Source organism: Vidua macroura, chromosome 6 (genome assembly GCF_024509145.1).
Source record: "Vidua macroura isolate BioBank_ID:100142 chromosome 6, ASM2450914v1, whole genome shotgun sequence".
NCBI lineage: Eukaryota > Metazoa > Chordata > Aves > Passeriformes > Viduidae > Vidua > Vidua macroura.
This window is the reverse complement of record NC_071576.1, coordinates 10,961,113-10,983,888: the sequence shown is the minus strand read 5'-3', so window position 1 is coordinate 10,983,888 and position 22,776 is coordinate 10,961,113. Positions and strand designations below refer to the sequence as shown.

At 39.4% G+C, this 22,776-nt stretch overlaps 1 protein-coding gene across 1 annotated transcript in view; it reads left to right on the top strand.

Annotated features, from left to right (window-relative positions):
* DYNC1H1 (dynein cytoplasmic 1 heavy chain 1) overlaps window positions 1-22,114 on the top strand; it is a 44,949-nt gene extending 22,835 nt beyond the window's left edge. Inside the window, exons 35-78 of the mRNA XM_053979212.1 lie at window positions 212-439; window positions 673-903; window positions 1,015-1,155; window positions 1,400-1,633; window positions 2,225-2,431; window positions 2,529-2,650; window positions 3,000-3,165; window positions 3,394-3,557; window positions 3,813-3,942; window positions 4,691-4,824; window positions 5,075-5,189; window positions 5,310-5,471; window positions 5,548-5,762; window positions 5,849-6,053; window positions 6,182-6,355; window positions 6,456-6,575; window positions 6,703-6,823; window positions 7,454-7,649; window positions 8,283-8,400; window positions 9,334-9,549; window positions 10,101-10,313; window positions 10,504-10,631; window positions 11,055-11,208; window positions 11,934-12,080; window positions 12,165-12,315; window positions 12,502-12,755; window positions 12,906-13,040; window positions 13,135-13,229; window positions 13,322-13,496; window positions 14,293-14,368; window positions 15,399-15,559; window positions 15,803-15,914; window positions 15,997-16,057; window positions 16,433-16,556; window positions 16,887-17,000; window positions 17,286-17,456; window positions 17,602-17,819; window positions 18,014-18,117; window positions 18,495-18,706; window positions 19,177-19,330; window positions 20,153-20,295; window positions 20,679-20,847; window positions 21,194-21,321; window positions 21,731-22,114. Coding sequence (XP_053835187.1) covers window positions 212-439; window positions 673-903; window positions 1,015-1,155; window positions 1,400-1,633; window positions 2,225-2,431; window positions 2,529-2,650; window positions 3,000-3,165; window positions 3,394-3,557; window positions 3,813-3,942; window positions 4,691-4,824; window positions 5,075-5,189; window positions 5,310-5,471; window positions 5,548-5,762; window positions 5,849-6,053; window positions 6,182-6,355; window positions 6,456-6,575; window positions 6,703-6,823; window positions 7,454-7,649; window positions 8,283-8,400; window positions 9,334-9,549; window positions 10,101-10,313; window positions 10,504-10,631; window positions 11,055-11,208; window positions 11,934-12,080; window positions 12,165-12,315; window positions 12,502-12,755; window positions 12,906-13,040; window positions 13,135-13,229; window positions 13,322-13,496; window positions 14,293-14,368; window positions 15,399-15,559; window positions 15,803-15,914; window positions 15,997-16,057; window positions 16,433-16,556; window positions 16,887-17,000; window positions 17,286-17,456; window positions 17,602-17,819; window positions 18,014-18,117; window positions 18,495-18,706; window positions 19,177-19,330; window positions 20,153-20,295; window positions 20,679-20,847; window positions 21,194-21,321; window positions 21,731-21,859 — 6,927 coding nt within the window. The 3' untranslated portion in view covers window positions 21,860-22,114. The remainder of the gene's footprint in view (window positions 1-211; window positions 440-672; window positions 904-1,014; window positions 1,156-1,399; window positions 1,634-2,224; window positions 2,432-2,528; window positions 2,651-2,999; window positions 3,166-3,393; window positions 3,558-3,812; window positions 3,943-4,690; window positions 4,825-5,074; window positions 5,190-5,309; window positions 5,472-5,547; window positions 5,763-5,848; window positions 6,054-6,181; window positions 6,356-6,455; window positions 6,576-6,702; window positions 6,824-7,453; window positions 7,650-8,282; window positions 8,401-9,333; window positions 9,550-10,100; window positions 10,314-10,503; window positions 10,632-11,054; window positions 11,209-11,933; window positions 12,081-12,164; window positions 12,316-12,501; window positions 12,756-12,905; window positions 13,041-13,134; window positions 13,230-13,321; window positions 13,497-14,292; window positions 14,369-15,398; window positions 15,560-15,802; window positions 15,915-15,996; window positions 16,058-16,432; window positions 16,557-16,886; window positions 17,001-17,285; window positions 17,457-17,601; window positions 17,820-18,013; window positions 18,118-18,494; window positions 18,707-19,176; window positions 19,331-20,152; window positions 20,296-20,678; window positions 20,848-21,193; window positions 21,322-21,730) is intronic.
* Window positions 22,115-22,776: the final 662 nt, after the last annotated feature.

The following is a 22,776-nucleotide window of genomic DNA, read 5'->3' as shown; positions in this document are numbered from 1 at the left end:
ATGCTGATGTTATTATTCAGAGTCTAAATGCAAATCTGCATATTTTAAAAGCTCTCTGTTTTTTCAGGGAAAGGGTTTTTGTATTGTTTTGGTTGATGGTTTTTACACCTAAGTGTTGTTTTACATTTCTTTTTTTCAGGGAAAGGGTTTTTGTATTGTTTTGGTTGATGGTTTTTACACCTAAGTGTTGTTTTACATTTCTTTTTTTCAGGTGCGTATCATGTTTGAAGTACAGGATCTGAAATATGCCACTTTGGCTACTGTGTCAAGGTGTGGTATGGTCTGGTTCAGTGAGGATGTTCTCAGTACAGACATGATATTCAATAACTTCCTGGCCAGACTAAGAAGCATTCCTCTGGATGAAGGTGAGGAGGAAGCTCAGCGCAGGCGAAAGGGCAAAGAAGATGAAGGAGAAGAAGCAGCATCTCCAATGTTGCAGGTATAGCTTTGATTTCATTATGGGATAAAGTAGTAAAAATGCTTGTATCACAGGTACACCATACATAGAATTGATGACAGCCTATCATAGGAAAGCTGACTTCCTCTTTATATTTTTTTTTCTTTTTTTTTTTTTAATACAAAACATTTCAAACCTTAAACAAAATCTCTTCTTTCTGCCTGGTAGTCAAATGAGAAGCAAATGCTTAGAGCAGTATTTGTGTCTCCCAACAGATTCAGAGAGATGCTGCAACAATAATGCAGCCATATTTCACATCCAACGGCCTGGTAACCAAGGCACTTGAACACGCTTTCAAGCTGGAGCACATTATGGACCTCACGCGCCTGCGCTGCCTTGGCTCTCTGTTCTCCATGTTGCACCAAGCTTGCCGCAACGTGGCCCAGTACAATGCCAACCATCCCGACTTCCCGATGCAGATAGACCAGCTGGAGCGTTACATCCAGGTGAATGCACTCTCCTCTCAAGTGACTCCTGGGTTTGCCTAGATTTGAGTTACTCACTGGGCTTTGTTCCATTACTCTAAAACCAATAGCTGCTGCTCTTGCTTCTTACAGAGGTACCTGGTCTATGCGATACTGTGGTCTCTTTCTGGAGACAGTCGTTTGAAAATGAGAGCAGAGCTGGGAGAATACATTAGGAGAATCACCACTGTGCCACTGCCAACTGCACCCAACATACCTATAATTGACTATGAGGTAAACCTTTCTTGTGCTAGAAATGTTGCTCTTTCATTTTCTTAAAAGCTTGCTTTAGATTTTGGAGGCAAACCTGGAGAATAAACAGCTGGACTATCTTAAATTTTACAGTTTCACACTTCAACAAACAAGCTGATTGTTTAAATAAACACATCAAATTTGATGTCACTTAAAAAAATTAATTTAACTAATGTTGAGCTGGATTCTTGTTCAAAATTGTCTAATCATGTTTTTGTGCTTCTAGGTGTCCATTACAGGTGAATGGGTGCCATGGCAATCCAAAGTTCCTCAAATTGAAGTTGAAACACACAAAGTTGCAGCTCCTGATGTTGTAGTGCCGACCCTAGATACAGTTCGCCATGAAGCATTGCTGTACACTTGGCTGGCAGAACACAAACCTCTGGTGCTCTGTGGCCCACCAGGTTCTGGAAAGACCATGACCCTCTTCAGTGCTCTCAGAGCTCTGCCTGACATGGAGGTACACAAGAGACTTGTGTGTGTGTTTGTGCACATGGGTGTGTGAATTATAGATTAGTAGCAAGTCTTTAATCTTCTTAAGATTAAAGATAGCATGGAACTTATTTCCTAGCCGAAACTCAGTGATCGCTTCATCTCAGTCAGTCATGTGTATATATAGCAAAAAATAAACATCATGTTGACAATATAAATTCATTTCTCAAGTTCCTTAGCCAAAAGTTTTCTTCCTTTGCCACTTCAGTAATAGAGGAGCATTCCTGTGTTCAGTTTTTAAAAATACTGTGCAAATGTTTAAGAGTAGCTCTCATCCTTTTGTGTATTTAGGTGGAGTGACACTTACATGAGGCTGTCATGTTCAAAATACAGGGTTGGGCAAGAAGCATTGCTGCATGGTAAATGGAGAATCTGCAGTGGGAAGCAAAGAGTATCTAGGCTGTATATGGCTGTATATATGTGGTAATATACATGTAATGTGGATAGCCTATGTTCTTCCATTGTAAACAGCCAAACATACCTGTTTCCAGGATTCCTGATACACTCTCTTTCAGTCCTTAGTGTATTTTAATTTTTTTTTCACTATACTCTTTTTAAGGTGGTTGGACTCAACTTTTCAAGTGCTACCACTCCAGAGCTGCTGTTGAAAACTTTTGATCACTACTGTGAATACAGGCGTACCCCTAATGGAGTGGTGCTGGCTCCTGTGCAGTTAGGAAAGTGGCTGGTGCTGTTCTGTGATGAAATCAACTTGCCAGATATGGATAAGTATGGCACACAGAGAGTCATATCCTTCATTAGACAGGTATGTTTTTCTTTTTAATTAACTGTATCAGAACAGCTACTTATAGGGAAATAAAATGTTCCACTGATTTGATCTTATTTTTATGGTTTTTTTCCAGATGGTAGAGCATGGAGGATTCTACCGTACATCTGACCAGACATGGGTGAAACTGGAAAGAATTCAGTTTGTTGGTGCATGTAATCCACCTACTGATCCTGGAAGAAAACCACTGTCACATAGGTAATGTGTCTAGAAAATTCTAGGTAACAATGGAATAGGAGTCAAAACTGAAGCATTGATTATGTAATCTGTTCTTAATACACTTGTTTAACAACAGCTGTGCTGAGATTTTATTCCTTGCTTTTGCACTATCTGCTGCTTGCTTCTTACCATGACAGACCGTCAGTGAACTCAGTATTAGGTTGTTGAATCACCTGTCTAAAACACTTGAGAATGGGAGCAATCAAACAAACTACAGTTGCTGCTGATGGTTTTGAATAAAGCAGTTATTTAATTTTGGCAAAAGATAATGAAGAGGATACAGATAGTAATTTGACTTTCTGTACTGTGTAATATGCTAATATTTCAGATTCTTACGACATGTTCCTGTGGTTTATGTGGACTATCCTGGACCAGCTTCACTTACTCAGATATATGGAACATTCAATCGTGCAATGCTGAGGCTGATCCCATCACTTCGCACATATGCAGAGCCTCTCACTGCTGCTATGGTAGAATTCTACACAATGTCTCAGGTAACTTGTTAACTCCAACTCCAAAGTTAGAAGGCTTTCTTCTATGCTTCATTTAGCATGTGTTGTTAGTTTTTCACATGGATAATATGTGCACAAGAACTCAACTAATTACTTGAGTTCTGGCAAAAAGGAATTATGCTGTCAGAGTAATATCTTGCAATGCCAAGTCTTATAAAAAAATATGTTGCAACTTTGAGATAAAGTAACTAATTAAATTTAAATTTTTAGGAGAGATTCACTCAAGACACGCAGCCACACTACATCTACTCACCTCGTGAAATGACTCGGTGGGTGAGAGGTATATTTGAAGCATTAAGACCACTAGAAACCTTACCAGTTGAAGGCCTTATCAGGATTTGGGCCCACGAAGCCTTACGTCTCTTCCAGGACAGGTAAAAAGTTCATGAGCTGGGGAAGCAAAACCATAAAAAGTTGTCTACTCCTTGCCAACTTTCATTAGAACATCAAACTGAAGTGTATCATAGCTGGAATACCAGTGAGAATATTTTGTTTCACTCCAGCTTGACTCTCTTAGGAGTTGTATCTGTACAAAGCAAAAATACACTTCAGTCATAGTGCTGCCGTGTGGTGTGATTACATCCCCCCATTACAGAGGACTGTACTCACTGACTTAATTCTTTATCCAGACTTGTGGAAGATGAGGAGAGACGCTGGACTGATGAGAACATTGACATGGTTGCTCTGAAACACTTCCCCAACATTGACAAAGAAAAGGCTATGAGCAGACCTATCTTGTACAGCAACTGGCTGTCAAAGGCAAGTCAAAATTTAAGAAAAAATAAACCCCAGAATTAAATAGGTTAGGTGCAACTGAGTGATGCAGCTCTTATGGCCTTATTAAAGTCATAATCGGTGCCCATCGTGCTGTTAAATTGATCTCCAAGAAATTTTTAGTATGATTATCTGAAGTGAACTCTGCCACAAGTTTAAAAGCTGGTATGCCAGGGATGCTATTGTAAGAGCCACCATGGAATGTAAAGGCATTATAAAATAATATTTCTCAAGAATATTTTGGCACTACCAGGTGACAGTTATTCCTTATGGAATCTCTTGGATAAGGCAGTGACCCTTGAGCAATACTGCTATTACACATTTTCTGGTGACCTGTTTCTTACAATCTGAAGTGATCCATCTGGGTAATCTGTACAAATCCTGGTGAGTTTAGGCAAAGGTCCACCTAGCTTGCTACCCATCTCTGACCAATAGTAAGTGACTAGGAAAGGCTGTTTAAAATAAATCGGGGAAGGGAGTTAGTCTGTAGTGCTACTTCCCAGTCTCTGGTAACTGGCAGCACAGCCTATGGTAGGTTCAGTAGATACAGTGTTTAAACCCCATGGACATGTTCCTGTGCAAGTTAAATGAGTACAAGGTTCTTAAGTTTTTGTAGAGGATTGCTACTTCAAGTATTCTAGTAGTTCTGCTTTGGTGTACTCATAAATTTACCCCTAAGCAAATTCCCTTAATCTTAATTTCCATACTGTATTGACTGTATTGGTTCTTTTAGGATTATATTCCAGTGGATCAAGAAGAATTGAGAGACTATGTGAAAGCTAGGCTTAAAGTCTTTTATGAAGAAGAACTTGATGTACCACTTGTCCTGTTCAATGAAGTCCTGGATCATGTGTTAAGAATTGACCGGTAAGCTCAGACTTCCATTTCTGCTCGTATAAGCAGTATGTAGAGTTACTCTAAACCAGAATAGCCTCAATACAAAGTAAGAATGGTCTCATTGATGTCCATAGAAAATATACTGCCAGCCTCCAGACAGCAGGATCCTATCTGGAAAGGTGTGTCAGTTTTGGCACTAACTTGAAGCTTAAGTGTTCTAGGAAATGCTTCAGTAAGTTGCTAACACTTATCAATCACACTTGTTTGTGTTCTTTTTCAGAATCTTCCGTCAGCCACAGGGCCACTTACTGCTAATTGGAGTCAGTGGAGCAGGGAAAACAACCCTGTCGAGATTTGTTGCCTGGATGAACGGTTTGAGTGTCTACCAAATCAAGGTTGGTGTGCTAAGTTTACTTCTAAAGTCCTGTAAGTCAAAACTCCCACTTATATATTGACCCCTAAAATCCCATTAAAGCTAAACCAAAATGTTAATGACCAATGTAAACTCTTACCAGGTTCACAGAAAATACACAGGTGAAGATTTTGATGAAGACCTTAGGACAGTACTGAGACGCTCTGGCTGCAAAAATGAAAAAATAGCTTTTATTATGGATGAGTCAAACGTCTTGGATTCTGGATTCCTGGAGAGAATGAACACTCTCCTAGCCAATGGAGAGGTAAGAAGATTTTAAGTAAATATTTTTTGCACCTTTTTACTACCATAAACTACAACAAAACTATGTTTTGAATTAGGTTCCTGGCCTCTTTGAAGGAGATGAATATGCTACCCTCATGACTCAGTGTAAAGAAGGAGCACAGAAAGAAGGTTTAATGTTAGATTCACATGAGGAACTCTACAAATGGTTCACCAGCCAAGTTATTCGCAATCTCCATGTAGTGTTCACTATGAATCCATCTTCTGAGGGCCTGAAGGACAGGGCAGCTACCTCTCCTGCACTCTTCAACAGGTAATTGCTACATATTCCAACATATTTTACAGGTACCATTGAAATACTACTTTTGGGGAAGTCTTCACAAATGCTTTGTATTTCAGATGTGTCCTGAACTGGTTTGGAGATTGGTCAACTGAGGCACTGTACCAAGTTGGCAAAGAGTTCACAAGCAAAATGGATCTTGAGAAACCAAATTACATTGTGCCTGATTACATGCCAGTTGTGTATGATAAGCTGCCACAACCACCATCGCACAGGGAGGCTATTGTTAATAGCTGTGTGTTTGTTCATCAGACTCTTCACCAGGTATGTTATTACACTGCTTAACTTACACTTACCTCTAGGCTATGGCATCATTCACCAGTTTCCTAAAAACTATGATCCTTGATAAATTTTAAAACAGTGCATACTCTACAACACTTTGTTCCCTTAAGGCTAATGCTCGGCTGGCAAAACGAGGAGGCAGAACCATGGCAATCACACCACGCCACTATTTGGACTTCATCAACCATTATGCCAACTTGTTCAATGAGAAGCGAAGTGAACTGGAGGAGCAGCAAATGCATTTGAATGTTGGTCTTAGAAAAATCAAGGAAACAGTTGATCAGGTATGTTTTCTTAAAACTTTGCCCTGTGTAAAGCTGGAGTGAGTAAATAGATCTCAATGCTCAATATGAATTCTCTCTTGCATCTTGCAATCGGCCTTAGGTGGAGGAATTGCGGCGTGACCTAAGAATAAAGAGTCAGGAGCTGGAAGTGAAAAATGCAGCAGCCAATGACAAGCTGAAAAAGATGGTGAAAGACCAACAGGAAGCTGAGAAGAAAAAGGTAAAACTTTTTGTTAAATCTCTGTGCATAACAACTATTTTATTTAAAAAATAGAGCCTACAGACCAAGTACTGGAAGAATTTCAGCTTCTAAAAAGCAGTATTTTTTCTGTGAAATTTCCTTACAGGTTATGAGCCAGGAGATTCAGGAGCAGCTGCACAAGCAGCAGGAGGTCATTGCAGACAAGCAGATGAGTGTGAAAGAAGATCTTGACAAGGTGGAGCCTGCTGTCATTGAAGCTCAGAATGGTATGTTAGCACCTCAAGGGATCACACTGTGGTCTTGGATCTAAAACTGGTCTATGGGAAGGTGTTTTCTTGTGATCTAGGTTGGTCCTGTCTAATAAAAGTGTAGGCTTGTAGCATGGGGCTGAACAGAGTCCTTTCTTTTAAATTTTAAATTCAGTCTTTGAGCTGTGATTGTTGTGGGGTTGTTTGTTTGTTTGTGTTTTGGTTTAGTTTTTTCTTTTTTTTTTATGTCTGTGTGTAATAGTACCAATCTGATTGTTGATACTCCTTCTATGGCTTGTGGCTTAGTTTCTGGCAGACCAGCTGTAGAAAGACCATTGATGACTTGCTGCTGAACAGACAGCATACAGTCAAGCTGTCCATTCATTAAACTGGGTAGACAAATCACTGGTTTGAGTGAATAATTTTTAGGCAGCAGAGTAAGCTGCCTGGTCCCATTTGGCAAATTGACATTCGTGGACATGTGTCTTGTAATATAGTAGTTATTCAGTAGTATCTGCTTCTCTAATAACCTCATATTCCTTTTTAGAATCTTGAAGCATTTTTACAAATGCAGGGTACTCTGCAGGGCTTTGCTAACTGTTTGTTTTCTTCCTAATCAATACACTTCATCTTTCTGGCACTGGTTAGCTGTGAAGTCAATAAAGAAGCAGCACCTGGTAGAGGTCCGTTCCATGGCTAATCCACCTGCAGCAGTTAAGCTGGCCCTGGAGTCCATCTGCCTGCTGTTAGGTGAAAGCACCACTGACTGGAAACAAATACGTTCCATCATCATGAGAGAGAACTTCATTCCAACCATTGTTAACTTCTCTGCTGAGGAAATCAGGTGAAGTGTGAGATATTTATGTAAACCAGTTACAAAGAACAGATGGTATTAACTGGACTTTCCTCTGTGTAATTGCTTTGGTAGCACTGGACTTCTTTTGACACCAGCTTGCAGCTTGTTGCACATGGTGAACACGCAGGTGGTACAGGAAATAGACTGCTGAAGCCAAGGTGTATTGTGAAAATTGAGGCGAAGCAGCTGCTTGTTGTGTGACTTAATGGCATGGTTGCAAAGCAGTGTGTTGTTGTCCAAAGCCACATTATCAGTTGAAAGAGGTTTTGCAGCAATATCAGACCAGGCTGCTCACGGCTTTATTCAGCTTAGGAGGTCAGCTTCCTAGCTGGCTCTAAATGTGAGCAGAAGGTCAGACTAGAGATATCTAGAGATATTCCCTTCCAGCTCCAGAGTTGAGCAGTTTGTGAATGACTAATCTTAAAATATTGATAAAACTTTTTTATCACCTGTAAGCTGTAATTTCTAAAACAATATGTTGAACATCCCAGCTACTACTCAGCAAAACTGACAGGAAATGTTTCTTAGCAGCTGTGGAAGGCAGGCTAGATAAAGGGATACTGAGCACCTATGGGCTGACACAGTGTACTCATGCTGTCTGTTGAAATGTTTCCCTTGCAGTGATGCCATCCGGGAGAAGATGAAGAAAAATTACCTGTCAAATCCAAGTTACAACTATGAAATTGTAAACAGAGCATCACTGGCCTGTGGACCTATGGTGAAATGGGCAATTGCACAGGTAAAGTCAGCTTAAGGAAGCAAAGGCAAGGTGAAAAGAGTGAGCCAGAAGGCACTCTAATGGCTCTGAATTTGCCTTTATTCAGCTATGTATTGCAAGCTATTTTGCTTCAAAGAAATGGGGTAGATGGTTTTGATGAATACTTATGGGATATATAGTGCCACGCCAGAGAATTACTGGCCAGCTGTGATGCAGCTTCTGCATTGAAAAACTTTAGGTTTACAGTTAACACTGGTGGATACTTTCTGTATGTGAAGTCATTCTACAGGACAAGACAGTTGTCCAGTGGAAAATGCAGTGCAGTCCTCTTAATGAGAGTGCATTTGTGTTGCCTCAGAGTAGGACACACTCAAGGCAGACTTAAGTTTCCTAAAGGAATATGCTTTGGGAATCTTGCCCCCAGAGTGAGATACCCAAGAATGGTTTTACTTGCCTGTTGCTGTTCCAATACACCAAAATTCTTGGCTCGTTAAAACTGTGCCTGCTTGGAATGGCATGATCTGGAGAGACTCTATTTAACTTCAAACTTGCCAGCAGGCCCTGTCCTAACTGTTCTGTGGCTTAGCTTTACCCATTTCACTGCTGAGAAGGGCAGATTGGCACAGTACTGGCATGGACACCCCGCTGAATATTTATGTAAAACAATGCTATGCACTTCTTAATGGGGTCTGAACCTTTTGAATGACTTCGTGTAAATCTACAGAGCAGTACAAGGATCTTGGAAAAGGAAATTCCTTATGTTTCTGTGCTTAGTTTAAACTAGAGTCCTAGGAACTGATAAACAATACTAGGTTTCTCTTAAGTAGTTATTAATTCTTACACAGGTCAGAAGTACATAAATTTGAAAAAATGCAGTTGATAGTACATACCTGAATGCTGTGGTTCCTGATAACATGTTTTAGAAAGTGTAAAGGTTCTATTTACCATTCGCAGCTGAACTATGCTGACATGTTGAAAAGAGTGGAACCTCTACGCAATGAACTGCAGAAGCTGGAGGATGATGCCAAAGACAACCAACAGAAAGCAAATGAAGTGGAACAGATGATTCGTGATCTTGAGGCCAGTATTGCCCGTTACAAAGAAGAATATGCAGTACTGATTTCGGAGGCTCAAGCTATTAAGGCAGACTTGGCAGCTGTTGAAGCAAAAGTAAGACTTCATTTAGCAATCATTTTACATTCTTTGATCTTTGACAGTCCGAAATTGAATCATTCTTCAAATGTGAGAGTGGACTTGGTTGCTTCCCCTGTGCTGTGCATTTGAACTGTTTTGTCTCTGGGTGTCATGAGGCTTCTCAAGAAACTTGTCTGGAATTAGAGAAATACCAGCTTATGTTGTTTCTTGATTAACAAGACAGTTCTCATAAGGTTTAAAATATATAGAAAGCCTTTGAAAAGAGACATGGATGTAGTGGATTATAATGTCTTAACTGGACTTCAAGGAGGGGAGTATGGATTTCCCTATATACTTGATCTCATCATTAGTATGTTGCTACTCTGCTAGTACTTAGCACTTCTAAGTTCCTCAAGGTAACAGTTAGAATCAACTTAATAAATTGGCACTGAGGAACCCTAAATTTAATCTCATTCTGAGCTTTTAAATTTAACTTGGGCCTTGAGTCAGAATTTAAGTGTTCTGAGAGACTTGTAATATAGGAACATTTCATCATCTAAAGAATCTACTTCACTACTTTTTTCTAGGTAAACCGTAGCACAGCTCTTCTGAAGAGTCTTTCTGCTGAACGTGAAAGATGGGAGAAGACAAGTGAAACTTTCAAAAACCAGATGTCCACTATTGCAGGAGACTGTTTACTTTCAGGAGCTTTTATTGCCTACGCTGGCTACTTTGACCAGCAAATGCGTCAGAATCTGTTCACTACGTGGTCTCACCATTTGCAGCAAGCAAATATCCAGGTAAAGATACAGTCATGATAAGTTAACCATAAATTGATTTGCTGCAGGAGTTAAGCTTTAGGATTGCTAGGTAAAGAATGGAGCCGTTGGAAAACTGTTGCAGCTTTGTAGAACTGCATTTACTTAAAATGTCTTCATCAGCTGGTTGGAGAATGTCAAGTTACATATTGACTTTGTTTGCTTCCTGCAGTTCCGCACAGACATCGCAAGGACCGAGTACCTTTCCAACGCCGATGAGCGGCTGCGCTGGCAGGCGAGTTCCCTGCCTGCAGATGACCTGTGCACGGAGAATGCCATCATGCTCAAACGCTTTAACAGGTACTTCATTCTAAGATATGAAGTTCTTAAGCAACATTCTCACAGCAGGCAGGGTTTGCACCTATCGAATCACAGTAGCTCCTTCAAAGCACTGTTTCACTGGAGTGTGAAGCACTAATGTTCATAAAAGGTTCTGAATCATGTGTAAACATAAAACTCATTCACCTTTGCTTTCCTTTTTTGTTATGCTTAGCTGTTAAAATGAGTTGGCTTAAACTATTTTGTTATTTGAGCTATTTTGTTGCCCAAATACAAACTTATCTTTCAAAACTGAAGTGAGTCACTGAACGTGCCTCAACTTAGTGAAGGAATAAACAAGGTTTTAGAGTTGAGACTAATAACGCAGTGTAAATTCATAAAACTGATTAGACACTGTCTGCAGTCAAAACCTAAATAATGAAAATGTTTTATTATTAACTTAAGGTATCCATTGATCATCGATCCCTCTGGGCAAGCTACAGAGTTTATCATGAATGAATATAAAGACCGTAAGATAACTCGTACCAGCTTCTTGGATGACGCTTTCAGGAAGAACTTGGAAAGTGCCTTGAGATTTGGTAACCCACTTCTAGTTCAGGTTAGTGGCATGATTGTGTAGAAGCTATTTAAATTCCTGAATTCTGTTCTATGTATTAGAAAAGTTTGCAATTGTTCTCTTAGTAACATGCAAGCAACTTTATTTTCAATTTACAACTTAACAAGTAAACTAGTGATACATGTGGTATTAGTCCTGAGAAGAATTAGTGAGCTACAAAATCAAAATAAGGTATTTCCTTTTCCACCATTTCAAGATGAAATTCTTTTATTTTGAAATTATCTTTCCATAGTATAAAATGACTTGCAACTTACCTATTCCTTTGTCTTTATGTGCTTTCTCTAGTCATAGATAATGGCAACTAATATTGTTAGTTATCTAGAATTAAATCTGCTCTGAGTATCAGGGAGAAATTTCAGTAACATGAAGAAATAGGCAGCTATAGGAATAATTGACTTTCACTTGAAGTGGGTATGTTTTTCACTTCTTAGTATGGAAATGGAAAAGATCAGTAACTGTTGCTTGTACTGTTTAGAATAAGGCTTACCTGCAGTAGAGCTAACAAAATTAAAGCCACTAATAATACTTCCCTTCTGAACCTGTGTAGCTCAACTACACATTTAAAGTGCAAATACCTTCTGAATGTGATCCCTATTCCAAACCAACTGCCAAATGTTTGCTTACCAGAATTTTAAGCCCCTCTTGGATTGGGAGTTTTAGCTTGAGACACTTGCAAACAACAGTCTTTAACACGTCTGTCTTTCTAGGATGTGGAGAGCTATGACCCAGTTCTGAATCCTGTTCTGAATCGTGAAGTCCGAAGAACTGGAGGCAGAGTTCTGATTACTTTGGGAGACCAAGATATTGATTTGTCACCATCCTTCGTTATCTTCCTTTCCACCAGAGATCCAACAGTAAGTAAAATCAAAAGTAGTCCTGTTTGTAGAAATGGCATGTTTAAGAGAGCTGAGAAACCTTTTTCATGTTTCCTGTGACAGGTTGAATTCCCACCAGACCTCTGCTCTCGTGTTACATTTGTGAACTTCACAGTAACTCGCAGCAGCTTGCAGAGCCAGTGTCTGAATGAAGTCCTGAAAGCTGAAAGACCAGATGTTGATGAAAAACGCTCTGACCTCCTCAAGCTTCAGGGTACGTTTATCAAAATTAATTTCTTCCTGTCCTAAAAGAATACAGTGGGTTTACTCTAAGAGTACAAAGTGAAATGTCTTCATACTCTTTTTTCAGGATGCCCAGTGGCAAACTGCACACAATTCACATAATTCTTTAACATATCTGTACAATATGTATGTATGACCTTTTTTTCTTCTAATTAAGGTGAATTTCAGCTGCGCTTACGTCAATTGGAAAAATCCCTACTACAAGCACTGAATGAAGTGAAGGGACGTATCCTGGATGATGACACCATCATTACTACACTTGAGAACCTGAAGAAGGAAGCAGCAGAGGTCACCAGAAAAGTAGAAGAGACTGATATTGTCATGCAAGAAGTGGAGACTGTTTCCCAGCAGTACTTGCCTCTTTCCACAGCTTGCAGCAGTATCTACTTTACTATGGAGTCACTGAAACAGGTAGATTGAGTTCTTCCTCTCAGGAGCTTTGAGTGTTTACTGGTTAAAGCTAAATAGGCACTGCCCAGTATTGCAGTTTGGTATACATACTCTGTTGGTTATCAAACAGCAGGATTGTGGAGAGAAAAAATAAGCTCTGTTTTCTTTCAGATACATTTCCTGTACCAATACTCCCTCCAGTTTTTCTTGGACATCTATCACAATGTCTTGTATGAGAACCCAAATCTGAAGGGAATTACAGACCATACTCATCGTCTCTCAATCATCACAAAGGATCTCTTTCAGGTTCAGTTTTTTAATTAATAAATGTAATTCTTTAATAATTTTTGAAGGGTCAGAGTTCAAAGCTTCTTACACGACTACTCTGTTTTGTTCCTAGGTGGCCTTCAACCGAGTGGCACGTGGCATGCTGCACCAGGATCACATAACATTTGCCATGTTGTTGGCCCGGATCAAACTGAAAGGCACTATTGGGTAAATGTTTGTTTTCTGGCTTCACTTAAGCTGAAAAAGAGAGGGCTATCTTGAAGGCATCTAGCTAAAGTCTTATTTTCCCTTAACATTAGGGAGCCTACATACGATGCAGAATTCCAGCACTTCTTGAGAGGGAAGGAGATTGTACTAAACACTGCATCTCTCCCCAAAATCAATGGTTTGACTGTAGAGCAAACAGAGGCAATGATGAGGTTGAGCTGCCTTCCTGCATTTAAGGACCTTGTTTCAAAAGTTCAAGCTGATGAGGTAAGTGTTGCCTAGGGTCTGTCTCTCTACTGAACTATCTTGTTAAGCTTTTCAGCTGTCTGCTTGAAAAGCTTCATGCTTACAAGCAAGCTCTCCTGCTGTGGAAAGAGAAGTCCTAAAGATTAACTAGTTGTAGTTGTGGAAATGAATGTTCTTACTTTCCTCATAACCTAGCTGTGAAATTTGTAAAGACCAGCACTGTTCATCATTCAGAAACAGTTTCACCATGCCTCTGGCTTTGTGGTTGACTAGTTTTGGTTCCATGGTAGCAGAAAGTGTGACACTGCATATATTTTGCTGCACCACTATTGTGTGATAATTATGCAACAGAGGGGAACAGCCCTGGCCACACATAAACTTCATTATGGTGGGCTCTGGACATGCCTGTGTGGAATCAGTTTGGATGGTACTCAGCTTCTGAACATTGATACATCTTTGTCTTGACTGTGAAATTGTATGTCACAAATTATGTCTATATCTTAAATAGTACCTGTTTGGTTGTCCTGCCTAATTTTTATATTAGAAGTTGAATTCTCTTTACTACATCTAATTTTTCTCAAACTGTTCAGCCTTCGGTAAAATAACTTAGAGCTTGGCCTGAGATTTGACAGAGATCTGTAGAATCAGTTGTGCTGGAGGCTATCAGTGAAATGAGGCACATCAGTGAAATTATTTGGGACATGTAAAGATAGGATAATAGACAAAGTGTAATTTGAGTTTTACATGTCCTTGCTGTATATTTCTGATCTCTTGAAAGTCAGCTTCAGGTTTTTTGCAATTTTTTTTTTCAATACAGCAATTCTGTATCTGGCTGGACAGCAGTTCCCCAGAACAGACTGTACCATACCTTTGGACTGAAGAAAAACCTGCAAGTAAGTGAATGTGCACTGTTGTCCATATCAGTCCTACTGTACTGAGTAGATTACTATTATTTTAAAAGCAACTCTAAAGTAGAATTTAATTTTGGACCTTAATGGTTGAGAAAATCATAAAGTTGGGATTGTATACAAACCTCAGGTCTAGTAGGTTTGGTTCTGGGTTGTTTAGGGTTTTTTTGGGAGGTTTGTTTGTTTTCACTGGATTTTTTTAAAACCAAACTGTTCTAGGCAGTAGTTAAGGCTGCACCTTAACCTGTGATCTGGTCTTCCACTGAGGATGAAACATTAATTCTACAATCTCATTAGATTGCATAATAGTTTAGATTAACCTTAGTAATTGCCAATCTGGAGATATCTCAATACTCTAAAAAGTTCCAAGACATGGATCTTTTGAGGACAGGGCTGGTCTAGTAAAGTTTTAGACCTGCAGTTGTACCTAAACATGAAGTCACCTCTTGCTACATTAATTGTCAGTGCTAATTTTTCAAGAGTGAGAACTTGAGGGTAACTGTTGCCCTTCAGTTCCTCCCCTATCTGAAAGGTAACTTCTGGAAGTCTTTGCTGTCTTTGATCATTCCAAGCTCATTCCTGTAGCTTTCTAAATTCAGGATTCTAAGCTCCTATTTACTAGCTGCTTATTAAAGCTGCTGGAACATTAACTGAAGCAGCTCTAGGTTATCTACCCTATCCATGCTAGTCAAATGTATATGACTTCAAGCTCTAGCAGAAGAGCAGATTATTTTTTGAATGAGAAGATGTGAAAAAATCTGTTGTTCCTGGAAATTAAAATTGCTCATGTCAATAATTCTAGCCTGTAGATTTTGTAAAGCAGCTGAAGCTGCTAATTTTTTTTTTCAGTTGTCAAATTGAAAACAGAATAGAAGCATTTCATTAAAAAGTTGCATCAGATCTTCCAAAAGGATAATTAACTTTCTAAATATGTAGTCTTCAGAACAAGATGGGGAGAAATTGAATGGAGAATTGAAGAGAGGAGGGTCCATCTAATCCTATCTCCTGTTTCCAGCTCCCATTGGACAGGCCATTCATCGCTTGCTTCTGATCCAGGCCTTCCGTCCGGATCGTTTGTTGGCCATGGCACATACCTTTGTTTCAACAAATCTTGGAGAGTCTTTCATGTCCATTATGGAGCAGCCTTTAGATCTGACACACATTGTGGATACAGAGGTACACTATTTGGTTTTGAAATGCTTAAGGCCATCTTGCATGAGTTCCACAATGAGTTAAGCTATCCAATTAATATTTCTTCCTTCTCTGGTATGAGGAGTGGATTGTTTTTCTTTTTTTTAAAGTAAAAATAAGAGTAATGTAATAGTTTTAGTTGTAGAGAGGGAAGAAACACTGAGCTTACTGCATTCTCATATTTATCTAGTGATTGATTCATATCCTTTTCAACTTCTTGGAGCACAGGTGAAACCAAATACCCCTGTGCTGATGTGTTCAGTGCCTGGTTATGATGCCAGTGGTCATGTTGAAGACCTTGCAGCTGAGCAGAATACACAGATTACTTCTATTGCTATTGGTAAGAGCATACCTTATTTCAACATCTAAGCATAAATGAAATTGTTAGTAGTAAGAGATTTAGCAACCCTTCTGTCTTTTAGGTTCTGCGGAAGGGTTTAACCAAGCAGATAAAGCAATAAACACAGCAGTGAAATCTGGAAGGTAAGTTCTATTTCATTTTCAGCTAGAATACTGCCTAGTAGAAAGGTAAAAGGGGGAAGTTATCTATTGGTTAAAGAGATAAAACTAAGTAAAAAAAAAAAAAAGTAGGCCTATCTTTTGAATTTAAGTTTGTAATAGCAGGCACATCTGTTTACATCTTCCGTTTAAATATTTTCAGGAGCAGTAGGCTGTACCTGCAAAACAAGAAAGTTAACCCATTTATAGTACATAGTAACTGATTCTGTATAGAAGGCAAGTTTAAAAGAGGGAGGAAAATCTATAGCATTGATAATTTTGTTGCTCTTTGTGATGATCACAGCCAGGATCCATAAGCTGTTCTGTAAAAAGCACTTGTTCTGTTTCAAAAATTCACAGATGGGTAATGCTGAAGAATGTTCACCTGGCTCCTGGCTGGCTCATGCAGCTAGAAAAGAAACTACATTCCCTGCAACCCCATGCTTGCTTCAGGCTCTTCCTTACCATGGAGATTAATCCAAAGGTAATGGTGATTTAAGATTTTATTATCTTGCAGAGTAACTGGCTTGCAGAGCTAAGAGTGCTCCCCAGGGAAGGTTCTCTCATGACTGCCTTCTGTAGTTAACAAGAGTGAAAATACATACCTGTCAGGAAAGTTATTATCCTTGCTTTCTGATAACTGAATTGTAGCTGTAAACTTCATACTGTTGCTTTTGCTGATTCCCCTTACCTCCAAAAGAAAGGCAGTACTTCGTGTGGTCACCATGAGGTTTTGAAGCTAATGCAAACTGTGCTGGGATTTAATTTAATGAAGGCTGAAGCAGCTGGATTTGAGCTTACTGATCTTCTCTAGGTGCCAGTGAATTTGTTACGTGCCGGCCGGATCTTTGTGTTTGAGCCTCCTCCTGGTGTAAAGGCAAACATGCTGAGGACCTTCAGTAGCATTCCAGTTTCTAGAATGTGCAAGGTGAGGCTGTGGTTTGTCTTGATGAAACTAAATGGAAGAACGTGTTTGTTGAAATTTTACCTTAGATGATAAAACCTCAGATACTAAGATGTACCTGAATTGTTTTTTCTCTCTTCACCCAAGCAAAGTAGTAGTTGCTTTTTCTGTTGGTAGAATGTATTCAGTTTCAGTAGCAATCTAGCATTAAATCTGATACTTTCTAGTCTTTTAGCAGGCTTTGGTTTTATCAGTTCACTTGAGTAACAGTTGTTTGGTTTTGTGTTGTTTTTTTTCTCCTGCTTCTAGTCTCCAAATGAGCGTGCTCGTTTATATTTCCTGCTTGCCTGGTTCCATGCCATTATCCAAGAGCGCCTGCGCTATGCTCCATTGGGTTGGTCCAAGAAGTATGAGTTTGGAGAATCTGACCTGAGATCTGCCTGTGACACAGTGGATACCTGGCTGGATGATACAGCAAAGGCAAGTAGTGTTGTGTACTTAGGCACAAGTAACAAATTACTTTGGATCTTCACTGAAACAATCCGTTCTGGAAAAATTAAAGTTAAATGAGTAGACAAAAAAAAAACCTGTTGGCAATTTATCAATTGTTTCCTGATAATTACAGGGTCGCCAAAACATTTCCCCTGATAAGATCCCCTGGTCTGCACTGAAGACACTGATGGCCCAGTCTATCTATGGAGGTCGTATCGATAATGAATTTGACCAACGTTTGTTAAACACTTTCTTGGAACGTCTGTTCACTACCTTAAGTTTTGACAGTGAATTCAAGCTGGCTTGCAAGGTTGATGGACACAAAGATATTCAGATGCCGGATGGAATCAGGTATCATTTTTTCCTTACCCTGATCTCTTATGTACAACTTTTTTTTTTTAATTAAAAAACTGCACACAAAGAAAAGAAACCCAAGCACATAACCTGTATTTCTGTGCTGTGTAAACATCTGTCTCAGGCAAAGCATTACCTTGGCATTCTAGCAGAGGAAACCCTTTAATGAATATTAAAACTCTGCCTTGCAGGCGTGAAGAGTTTGTCCAGTGGGTTGAGATGCTCCCAGATACACAAACACCATCATGGCTGGGACTGCCAAATAATGCAGAGAAAGTTCTTCTCACTACACAAGGTAAATCCAGAGCTTAGCAACGTCTTGAATAGAGTATCAGGCCACCATTTTAACGAAAAAGCAGAAGAGAAATACAAGTTTTGCTAAAGAGTTGATAGCTTTCTCCTTCTCCCTCAACATAATTGGTTTTTGAGTAATCCAAAAACTGACCAGGAGCCTGTGAATCAAAAAAAGCCAGTTACATTTAGTCTTCCAGATGGCAAGCTCCTGTCTTGATTCTGGAAAGCTTTATTGTAAGCTTCTGGAGCCACCTACAGCTGGGCAATTCTGAATCTTAGGTCTAGACTAGGAATAATAAGAAGTCCTGGTTCTTGCATGTAGTGGGATGTTTTAACCTTGATGCCACTGCTTCTCTAACAGCAAATCTTCTGTTTTAGGCATAGATATGATCAGTAAAATGCTGAAAATGCAGATGCTGGAGGATGAGGATGATCTGGCTTATGCAGAAACTGAGAAGAAGACACGAACTGATTCTACATCAGATGGACGCCCAGCCTGGATGAGAACACTGCATACCACAGCCTCTAACTGGCTTCACCTTATCCCACAGACTCTAAACCATCTGAAGCGGACTGTGGAAAACATTAAAGTAAGAGCTATGTTTTATTTAATGTGGGCATAGGAAAAGCACAAGTTCAGGTGCATTGTGATTTGGAGGAACCAGCTGCACTGCTGAAGGGTCAATGGAACCTGTATTGATGATGATTTTGAGTGCCATAGCCATGTAATGACCTGCTAGGTTTCTTGAAATGCTTCTAAACCTGATTATGTCTTTGGGTAGTATTTGAAGAAGTGCAATGGCAAGCAGTCTAGCCAGGCAGTCTGCATTATTTGTTCAACTGTGACTTCTACTTTCTTGTTTCTCCAAGGGAGAGGAGATTGTTGATTGTAAAACAGTTTCTGCAATCATTTTCTGCAGCACAGGCTTCATCTTCCTGTTCAGTGCTTGTAGTCACAGTGTTACTGTTCCATCCACCCAGAATTTGGGGGTTGTTTTTCGTAGCAATTTTCCAGCAAGAACTTTGTTCTGTGGCTTACTTTGAATGTTTTGACCATCAGGATCCTTTGTTCCGGTTCTTTGAGAGAGAGGTGAAAATGGGAGCTAAGCTGCTCCAGGATGTTCGTCAGGACCTGGCAGACGTGGTTCAAGTGTGTGAAGGGAAAAAGAAACAAACCAACTATTTGCGTACACTGATAAATGAGCTGGTGAAAGGTATGGCAATTCAAGATAGCATCTCCCAGGGCTCCCTTTGCTTCTTGCACTCTGTAAGAGGCTGCTGTGGCCAGCAGCTTAAAAAAACCCCAAAAATGGTAGAGAAATGTGAATAGACTTTGTCATTTGACACAAGTAATACTTAAATTTGAGCATAAAATTCCCATTGGCTTGATATGAGATTTCAAGTTGAGGTTGATAATAGCCTAATAATTAGGCTATAATAATAATATAATAGTTTGGCTTTAATAGTAATATATTAGGCTTTTTTGTACAATTTATATTAGCAGATTAATTTCTAGGCTGAAATATTACTAAATTCTCTCAATTTCTGACTTGTGACAGAAGAAAGTTATTTATACCACCAAATGAGCAGTATTGGCCCTATAAAATCTAGAAAATATTCAAGTTGTCTGAATTTCTATTTAAAGATTGTACATACATGTGGAATTTTCACAGACGTGCTGCATGTTGTAATACGTGGTGATTTGAACAAAAGCATTTTCTGAAACACAGATACTCGACCTCTTCAGTTTTTTCTAAAGAACTCAAATCTTCATGCAGAGCTGAAGATTAGGTCTTGCACTAAAAAGCTGTGTGTAACTGCAGCTGCTCTTGAAGGGTATCTGTAAGTGGGTGGCATTTTAAATACAAAGTAGACCTGGAGGCCATTTGCTCTGTAATCTTTGAAAGTGCTTTCACTTACTGAAGGGCCTTCTAAAATAGAGGTTGCTATTCCAGTCCAAGTCTTCAAAGTTTCAATATAGTGTGTAATTTCAACCTGTATGTGAACAAAACTTAATTCTAATAATATCTTTGTAGGTATTTTGCCTCGTAGCTGGTCTCATTACACAGTGCCAGCTGGTATGACTGTTATCCAGTGGGTGTCTGACTTCAGTGAGCGCATTAAACAGCTCCAGAATATTTCCCAGGCAGCTGCATCTGGTGGAGCAAAAGAACTGAAGGTACCTTGTGCTGACTTCTCGGGGTTATTGGTGGAGCTGTGTAACTGCTTTCTGGAGTCTTCACATCAGGACTTCTAAATAGCTCCTCAGTCAGTGAACTTGAGTCAATGTTCTCTGAAATGTCTGTAAATACTGCTGAGCATCTCCTGATCATAGCATGATGAGGCTTAGCAGGGTAACTGCACAGAGATCAGAGGAAGCATTAGTATTGTGGAACAGTAGGAGACAAAGTCTTAGAGCAAAAAGCATCTTAGCAGTTACACTGTGTTCCAGTAGTAGCAGGAACATTTTAACGTAAATAGATTGACAAAGTATTTATAATAGTCATTAATTAATACTGCAGCCGAAATACTTTTTTTCCTTATATTTCCCCCCTTAAATAGAACATCCATGTGTGCCTGGGTGGCCTGTTCGTACCAGAGGCATATATTACTGCTACAAGACAATATGTTGCCCAAGCAAACAGTTGGTCCCTTGAAGAACTCTGTCTTGAGGTCAATGTTACAACTACCCAGAACGCAGTCCTGGATGCCTGCAGCTTTGGAGTCACAGGTAAACTTAGCTGAAGGAAGGGACCTTCCTCTGAAATGTTTTCAGAAGCTTCTGGTATTAAATGGGCTATGTCAAATGAAAAAGATGCTGTTGTTGCAAAAGTTAATACACACTTTCTGAAAGTAGTTTGATATTAGTTGTTAGAGAAGTACTTAAAATGCTAATAAACCTCAAGACCAGGGTCAGTATATATTGAAATGGTATTGCATAGTGTATCACCTACACCTTCATTTTGCAGTATGAAATACTTCTCATTTAGTGGACTTAGCCCTTAAATGATACAGAGGGAGACAGCCTTTGGATGTATGAAAGCTCTTAGAACTCTAAATTGCATTGCAATTTGCAGGCCTGAAGCTTCAGGGAGCTACGTGCAGTAACAACAAGCTGTCGCTTTCAAATGCTATTTCAACTGTCCTGCCCATTACACAGCTTCGCTGGATCAAGCAGACAAATGCTGATAAAAAAGCAAATGTTGTGAGTATTGATTAAAATATCTAGATATCCCTAGAAATTTTTTTCCTAAGGCTTTATGGATACTTGTACTGGGCACAACAAATCAAATTGGTGTTCTCTAATTACTCTTGGTGTCAGTTGGCATCTGATTTCAGGGCTAGCAGCAAAGAGACCTAGTGCTGACTGTGTCTTTCTGTTGTAGATAGATAAAAAGGAGAGACATCCAAAAATGCTGTTCAAGTCAAAACTCAAATTTGTATTTATAGCAGCATCTGTGAATTTATTAAGTCTTGGGGTTCTTCTTCATATTTTGAGTACTGAGTTATCTGAGACTGAATTCCCATCTCATTGGTACGATGTAGTGTTACAGAAACCTGTGACACTCTTCAGCTGTCTTACAGAACTCTCCTATATTCATGTTTTTCCCCAGGTTACTTTACCAGTTTATCTGAACTTCACTCGTGCTGATCTGATTTTCACCGTTGACTTTGAAATAGCCACCAAGGAGGATCCCCGCAGCTTCTATGAACGTGGTGTTGCAGTTCTCTGCACTGAGTGAACAAATATATTTTAACTGGTTAATGCTATAGTAAGTGTCAGTCTTCTATGTAGTGCTCACCTGTACTTTTGTAATCAGGGTAGGTTAGCAGATGGATTTCTGTCAAGTTGGCTGGAAAGGTGACGGTGCAGTGGGAAGCTGATAGGCCAGAGAGATTTCTTTGAAGGAAGATTGAATGAGATTTTTAGAGGGTTATTGGTAGATGTGATATTTGATGGATTATGCTACATTAAATAAAATATATAGTAAAAATTTTGACCATCTATTTCTGTTAATCTAATTCTTAGTGATGATTTTGGTCTGGAAAACCTATACCCATGATCTTTCCAGAGAATAACTATGAATTGCTCTTCAAGCTAACCTCCAGTAACAGGAACCTTGGAATGTAAGTCTGTAGTGCAGTAAGACAGAAAACCTGACATCTGCTGTGACAATTCAGGCCATTGTATTAATTAGTTGCAATGGACTGGGTCTTACTTGAAGTAACCTGCTGCAATGCATTGAGAAACTGGAGTATCCTGAACTAAACTTTCTTGTCCTGTTGACCACAGAGCTTCCTCTTTCTCAAACTGCTTTTATGGAGAAATATGTCTCCAGATTTATGTCTTAGTAACCCAAGAGGAGGCTATTAAATGCTTACACAAGGAGTTACAGTATTATTTGAGACTCTCACATGTGACCAACCGTTACTAAATTAGGGAAGCTGAGAGTTCCTGCTAATTTCTTGGGTTGCTGTAATGGTTTGGGCATTGGATTGCTTTTTCTGATCCTGAATTCGTTGGCTAAGCATTTCTGCCTTTCTGACCATCCTCTCAGAACAGCTGTCCTCTGACAGTGGCTAAAGTCAAGTGTTCAAAGACACGTATGAAGAATGCGGGTACACAGCTTTCTAATCTCAAAATGGAAATCTTGGGAGC